The 7,542-nt window shown below is 69.3% G+C and overlaps 1 protein-coding gene across 1 annotated transcript; it reads right to left on the reverse strand.

Annotated features, from left to right (window-relative positions):
• Positions 1-1,779: 1,779 nt before the first annotated feature.
• On the reverse strand, positions 1,780-2,668 carry PVALEF (parvalbumin like EF-hand containing; the record flags this gene model as incomplete). The annotated part of the gene is made up of 3 exons (XM_080680865.1): positions 2,451-2,668; positions 2,224-2,359; positions 1,780-1,978 (listed from the first exon to the last, which is right to left on the reverse strand). The coding sequence occupies exons 1-3, from the start codon at positions 2,554-2,556 to the stop codon at positions 1,780-1,782; spliced, it is 441 nt and encodes a 146-aa protein (XP_080536991.1). The 5' UTR covers positions 2,557-2,668.
• Between the last annotated feature and the right edge of the window lie 4,874 nt (positions 2,669-7,542).

Genomic DNA, 7,542 nt, shown 5'->3' on the forward strand with positions numbered 1-7,542 from the left:
CACCCGCCCACATGCGCCCTCACCTCCCCACCCCCACCCCCTGGAAGGAGCTCCGAGCCTCCTCCCCACCCACCAGGTGCCCAGACACTGTGGGGGGGGGGCGAGCCCGCGGCGGGTGGGGGGAGGGGCGGGAGGGCAGCGGACGGGGCTCTCGGGAGGCTTCTGCTCCCCTTCTGCTGGCCGTCTGGACGCCGCCCCGGCCGCGGGTGTGGGGCCCAGGCCGCTGGCCAGGAGCTCCCTCCTGCTCGCACGGTGTGGGGGACCCACTGTTGCGGGGTGGCTGCGGCCGCCTGTGGAGGGGGAGCCACGCCTCACTGTCAGGGGCCCTGGGGACTCTGCTCTTGCTGGTTGAGTCCCGGCAGAAGTCGCCCTCCGGCCCGGCCGGCGGCCAGTGGTCGAGTGGGGAACTATGAACTGTGGGTCACGTCCGAGTCCCGGTCAGGGCACATGCCGGACTGCGGGCTCCGTGCCCCGTGGGGGACGTGATGTCTCTCTGTCTCTCTCTCTCTGAAATCAGTAAGAACCTATTTTCTTCAGAAGCCGCCCTCAGGCCCGCTGCCACCGGGACACGGGGCCGAGTGGGCTCCTTGGGGGCCTCCCCCCTTGGGGTCTCGGGGCCTGGTGTCCTCTGCGCAGAGGGCTTGTCCTCCTGGCCGGACGGGTCCAGTGAGTGATGGGCAGGCGGGGCGCTGGGAGGGGCCGAGCTCGGCCTTGGGCTCCGCCGTGAAGGGGTCAGGGAGACAAAATGGGCGAAGGGGCCCCAGCACAGGAGAGAGGCCGGGAGGGGCTGCGGCCTCCAGGGTGCTGAGGCCACCGAGGCGGCTGACAGGTGGCGAGTGGGGGTGGGGCAGAGGCCGAGGCAGGCGGGCGGGGCTCTTAGGAAGAACTTGGGGAGAAGGGGGAGCAGGAGGAGGTGCAGGGAACCGACCCTGGACATGTCCAACCCAGAGAGCGTGGCCCAGGGCGCACGCCGGGGTCCCCTCGGCCACCCCTGGGGCTGCAGGTGCCCGAGTGGTGCTCACGCAGCCGCTCTGGACCCTGGTGGCCCAGGGACTGGCCAGAGCCCCTGCCCCCCCACCCCCCCGCACGCAGCGCCCCACACACAGGCACGTCCCGAGTCGTTCACTTAACGCTGGTTTATTCCACCCCTCGGCCTTCTCGGCGGGCACACGCGGACCCGCTGTCCCTCAGGGCCCTCGCTGGCCGGGTGGGCGTGGGGCTACTTCTTCTTCGGAATTTTCTCCTTTTTGACCAGGTCAGAGAATTCTAGAGCCGGAGACAGATTTCTATAGATAACCCCTGCCTTGTGCCCCCCCAGAGCCCTGCAGGCCCGCCAGGAGGTGTGCCCCCTTTATGAGCAGGGACCGCACAGCCGGCAGCGGGGGCGGGGGCAGGATGACAGACCTCAGGGTGCCGTGGAGCCTCCGGGAAGGCCTGCTGCCCCACAAGTGCCAGTTCTCACACGGCAGCCCCCACCCCACACCCACTGCCTAGGGCTGCAGCCCTCCCCAGCCCACCTCCCTCCCGGGTCCCCACCTCCCTCCTGGGTCCACCTCTGATGTCCCCCCACCCCCACCCCCCTGACCTCCCACTGACCCTCGGCCGGAGGCTGCCCAGGTGACCTTCCCCAAAGCCAGCTCAGTGGCCCCCTCACAGCCAGCATCTCTGAGACTCCGTTTCCCCGTCTGTGATTGGGGGGGGGGGGGTGCCCATCACAGATGGCTGTGAGCTTGGGGGGACGGGTCAGCGCCTGGCAGCGGGGAGCCACTCAGCTCTGCCTCAGAGGGATGGACCGAGGGACCCGGGTGGGGCCCGGAGGGGGCGGGGCAGGAGGCCCCGAGAGACGCGCCCCCGCTGCCCACCTTCGAAGTCGATCCTCCCGTCGCCGTCGGTGTCGGCCGCCTGGATCATGGCCTCGGCCTCCTCGTCCGTCAGCGGGGCGGCGGGCCCGCTGCTGGGGATGGTGGACAGGACGTACCTGGGCCGGGCGGGCTCCGGTCAGAGCCGGGGCGTCCGCCATGCCCCACAGTTTACAAAGTGCCCATTTTACGGGGCGGGGACTGAGGCCCAGCCGGAGCCGGGTCTGGTGCTGTCCCTGTGGCCCCGCCTCCCGGTAGGTTGGGTGGGGCCCACGGAGGGTGCCGGGTCTGCTGGGTGGGCGTGGTGGCAAGGACAGGCAGGGGCCCAGGGCCCAGCACCCACGGCCGCACGGGGGGCTGTTACTTGATCTCGTTCCACTCGATGAAGCCGCTCTTGTCCTTGTCCAGCATCTGGAAGGCCTTGCGGATGGCGCCCTCCAGCTGCCCCGAGGCCTGGGACTTCTGCATGTGCTCGAAGAACTTGACGTAGTTGAAGGCGCCTGCAGGACCAGGCAAGGTCAGCGGGTGGCCGCGCCTGGCCGGGCCCGAGGGGGACCTGGCGGGTGGGCGGGTGCCGTGGGCGGGCCGTACCGTGGTGCCTCACGTCCGAGGGCAGCAGGCCTATGTCTTTGTCTGACAGGGACGTGCCCATGGCCAAGGCCACCTTCTTCATCTGGGAGGAGAAGTCCTCGTCCATGGCGGCCCTGCAGGGAGGGGCCGGCTCAGCGCGGGCACAGCAGGGGGGCGCTCCGCAGGGACCCGGCCGCTGCCGGCTCCTGCCCCCCGAGTGGCCCCAGGCGCCCGACCAGACCCCCAGCTGCCCTCGGGGCCCTGGCCTTGCGGAGGCCTCTGTGCCAGGCCCCGAGGAAGACGAGTCTGTGTCCCCGCCTCTTGCCGGCCACGGTGAGGTGCTCCCCCATTTCACAGAAGAAGAGACCGAGGGTCCGAGTGGTAGGTGATGCATACAGTTCCTTCTCTCTGCTCAGGGGTGGCCGTGGCAACGTCTGCTCCCTCCGTGCTCCCGGGCTGTCCTTCAAGGCCCAGCAAGCCGCCTCCTCCGGGAAGCCTCCCTGGTGACCTGCAGCCCCACTTCCTCCAGCCAAGCTCAGGCCCAGGGCTTGGCCTCTCGCTCCCGGACCCTAGGTCAGGGGGTCCTGGTCATCTTGGCTGGACGCTGACTCTGTGGGGTGTGCTGGGCCCGGGCCCATCTGGAGCTGGGCTGAGGGAGGCCCAGAGCTCCCCATCGAGCAGGGTGACCCGCCCCCTGTCCAGGCCCTCAGAAGGGCCGGCTGGAGATGCATCTGCTCACAGCCTCGGCGAGGTGTGCATGTCCCTGTCCCATTTCATGCAGCGTCACCGAGGCAGGACCCCCCCTGAAGCAGGCCCCCCGAGGCAGGCCCCCCCTGAAGCAGGCCCCCCAGGCAGGCTCCCTGAAGCAGGCCCCCCAAGCAGGCTCCCCGAGGCAGCCCCCCCAGACAGGCCCCCCGAGGCAGCCCCCAGACAGGCCCCCTGAGGCAGCCCCCAGGCAGGGCCCCCGAGGCAGGCCCCCCAAGGCTGGCAGGAATCCCAGCCGGCGGGCGGGGTCTGGGCACAGGCAGGGCCGGGACCAGGCTGTCCTGTGCCCCTCCCGGCGGAGCCCTATGAGCTGTGGGGCGCTCGGGTTGCTGTCCCCAGGGGGGGGTTGGGTTCTGGGGCTCGTGGCAAAGCAGCTATTTCAGAGGCTCCTTGGCCCTCTCGAAAGTTCACGGGTGTGGAGCCTTCTGGAACATGCTCCCGCCCGGGGCAGCCCTGTGGCCTGCGGGTCATTGGGGCCTGGGCCTGGCTGGTCCTCGCCCCCCACTCAGCACCTGGGGTCCCGAGGTCGGTGAGCAGGTCTCCGCCCTCCCCTCTGACCCGACTCACAGCCATGCCCCCCGCCCCCTCCCGCACAGGCCTCGGGCCCACCCCTTGCAGACCCGGCCACCAGCTGCCTTCAAGCTGGGCTCCCGCGGGGCTGCCCCGTCCTCCTCCTTGTCCTGCCTTCTCTGGACTCCTGGGCCCCCGCAGACCCCAGGGCCTCCCCTTGTCCTGTGGGAGGACAGCGCCCCAAGAGCGTGGTGAGCCGCGTGGGGCAGCCACCCCCCTCCCCCACACAGGGCTCACCTCTGCCCGCTTCCCTCGCGGCTCTGGGAGGCTGTCAGCTGGGGGCCTTTATACCTGCGGCCGCCCGGCCTCCTGACAGCTTGGGGCTGCAGCTGTCCCCCACCCCTCCCGGCCTGGCACTCGCTGCCCCCAGGGGCTCGCTGGCACTTGCACATCCACACCGCTGGGCAGGCTGGCCATTGGCAGTGCCTGGCCTCCCGGAGCCTGGAGTCGGGTGGAGAGCAGACAGGGTTTCTGTCTGTCGCAAGAGGTCCACCTGCCTGTGGCCTCGCGGGGTGAGGGGGGTCATGGTCCCCGAGGTGGTGGCTGGGCCCACCAAGGTCACTGGGGGTGCAGGGGGCCTGTGCCCGGGTCACTGGGGGCCGGGGGTCCTCTCCCCCCAGCAGGTCCTGTGTTTGTCACTGCAGACGGCGCTCTGATGTGTGTCTGTCCAGGGGACCGTGCCTCCCAAGAGGGGTGACCAGGACGAGCATCAGAAGAGTCCATGTGCCTGCACCTTCTTCTCCCAGAGGGTTACCCCAAAGCCCCCCAGCCCAGCGGTGCCCCAGCCGGGCAGGGCGGCCACCCCCCTGCACGCCTCACACAGTGGCCTCGTCCTGGCAGCACGGACACCCACGTGTCCCCACGGGGGACGTTCTCGGCGTGTGCGTGCCGCCCGCGTGCCACATGGAGGACAGCAGTTACAAAGGCCCCGCTGCCCCGTGTGCCCCGCTCCACCACGGGAGCATCGGGAGAGGCGACAGCTGGTGCCTGCCGGGCTGGAGCACGGGCCACTGGGCGCTGGGGTTTGTGGGCGCAGAGCAGGCTCGATCTGGGGCGACGGAGACATCCGGAGGAGACGGCCGTCGGCTGCACTGAGTGCGTGAAATGCCACCGGACTCTCCACCGAACCATGGCATTCACGTGATGTCACAGAAAGACAAACGCGTAGAGTGAGAATCGGCGCTTTTAATAAAGCGTGAATTAAACACGATCGTAAAGAGGCCAGCGGCTCGGGAGGGTCTGCAGGGGGACGCCCCGCCCGGCTGGTGAGGGAGGGAGGCTGTCCTGTCCTCCAGCCCGGGGAGCGGGGAGGGGGGAGGGGGGAGCGCCTAGAGCCAGCACCTGCCCCGAGATGACAGACGGCCGGTCCCTGGGCTGCCCCTGCGTTCCAGCTCTGTCCACAGCGGCAGCCCCTCCTCGCCCGCAGCCCCTCCTCTCCCACAGCCCCTCCTCGCCCGCAGCCCCTCCTTGCCCGCAGCCCCTCCTCGCCCGCAGCCCCTCCTCGCCCACAGCCATGGCCCCTGCGCGGGGCTGAGCTGTCTTTAGGGGCATGGACCACCAGAGCACAGGGCCTCTGTTGTCCCGTCCAGGAGGCTCAGGTGCGGCCCTCAGGGTGGGGCACTGGGCCGAAGGCAGGGGGCGGCTCTCCTGGCCACCCCCCCCAACCCCCATTCAGCCGGCACCCCAGCAGGGGCAGCCCAGTCCTGCCCGGCCGGAGCACAGACGCAGGGAACTCGCTTCTCCCCGCAGCCATTTCCATTCAAGGTCGAAGCTCCCCCAGGCCACCCCCCCCCCCAGATCATGGGGTGTCTCCTGGGGGGCTAGGGGGCCCTGGCCAGGCCAGCTTGGAGCCCCGACACCTTCCCTCTCCTGGGGAGGCTCTACCCCGCCTTCTGAGGTCTCCTTGGCAAGTGTGGGTGCCCCCTGACCCCCACCCTGCGGGCACAGCTGCGGAGGCTGGCTTGTCCGGGAGGGGCTGCCTCCGGCCAGTTGGGGTCCGGGACAGCCTTCCCCTTCCAGCACCCCACCCCCCACACATGGGGGGGTGCGATGTGCCTACACAGGGCACCTGTGGGGCGAGTCCTGGCCAGCAGGGGGGTCCCTGGGCCCCGTGACGCCCACGGGGGTGCCTGGTGTGTGTGGGCTGAACCTGGGGTGCTGCTCCCCTCCCCACGGCCTGCCCGTGTCCTTCACCATGGAGTGGGGTGAATGGTGACCCCAAAGTACATGTATGTCTATGTCCCTACTCCCGCCGTCCTGTGGATGGGCCTTGTTTTGCTGACGGGACCAAGTTAAGATGAGGCCGAACTGGATTGTGTTATGGTGGCCCTAAAGCCGACGGCTGGTCCCCCCCAAGGAGAGGCCCCGAGAAGCCAGGCGCCATGCAGGTGCCCAGGCTCCCGTGGCTCAGCTGCTCCCGTGGCTCAGCTGCTCCCCGTGGCTCAGCTACTCCCCATGGCTCAGCTACTCCCCATGGCTCAGCTACTCCCCATGGCTCAGCTGCTCCCCGTGGCTCAGCTACTCCCCATGGCTCAGCTACTCCCCGTGGCTCAGCTGCTCCCCGCGGCTCAGCTGCTCCCCGCGGCTCAGCTGCTCCCCGCGGCTCAGCTGCTCCCGTGGCTCAGCTGCTCCCCGTGGCTCAGCTGCTCCCGTGGCTCAGCTGCTCCGGCGCAGGCCCGGGTTCCAATGGGGAATTCTGCTCGTGCCGGCTGCTCCCCATGATCTCTGGCCTGAGATGCTGCGTTCAAGTGGAACCCTGGTATTAAAATAGCCTCGGCCCCCAAATTGTCTGGCAGCTTCACTGTGGTTCACACCACGAAGCTCACAGTCTGGTCGGCCGCGGTGGTGTTTGTTCCAGTTGTTTTATTCTCTTATTTATTAATCTTCACCCGAGGCGACGCTTAGAGGGAGGGAGTGAGGGGGGGAGAGAAACATGGACGTGAGAGAGGAACACCCACCCACACACGCCCTGACCCGGAAGCCAGTCGGCAACCTGTCGGTGCACCCCAGCCGGGCAAGTGGCTGTTTTCAGAGTTTGTTGTGCAGCCACAGCCTCTGTCTAATTCCTCACCCCCCTGCGCCCCTCCCTGGGGGACAATCTACTTCCCGTGTGGGGTTCAAATGGCCCCGGACCCTCACATCCGTGGAGCCCTACGTGGGTAGCCTCGTGTCCGGAGCGTGTCCTTCTATGGACCGGGAATATTCCGTGTGCGGGTCCACTCACCGTCCCTTCCCAGTCACTCACGTCACCAGAGTCCGGGGTGCCCCCCCCCGCCCCCCCCGCCCTGCAGTGGGAGGCCTCTCCCCCGTTCTGCTCATGCCTCGGGCTTTCCTGGGTCTCTCGGCCCAGTGACCCCCTCTGTAGATGCCGCTCCAGCGAGCACCCCTAGGGTCGTGGTGACACAGGTGTGTGGCGCCCTGACCCCCACTGTTGGGCTGGTCCCCTGCGGGGCCTGTGGAGGGCTCTGGGGTGTCTGGCCTGCCCCCCTGTTCAGGGGGAGGGACACATCGCCAGGGACCTCTTACAGTCCTGGAATCAGCAGAGGCCAGCACAGTGGGATCCCCAAGGTGGGCTGGCCAGTGGTCACCCCCAGACTGGCAGGTCCCTCCTGCCCACCCTCACGCCTGCATGCCCCGCTCACAGGCGGTTGCTCTCCCGCCCACCCTGACAGCCGGGCCAGTCCCCTGCCCCTTCTCAGAGGCCGTCTCCGTGTGGGCTGGGCCGCAGGGGGCTGCCAGCCCGCCCCACTGGGGGTGCCCCTGGGCCACAGCCTGGGGT

This window comes from Plecotus auritus, assembly GCF_963455305.1.
Source record: "Plecotus auritus genome assembly, chromosome: 7".
Lineage (NCBI taxonomy): Eukaryota > Metazoa > Chordata > Mammalia > Chiroptera > Vespertilionidae > Plecotus > Plecotus auritus.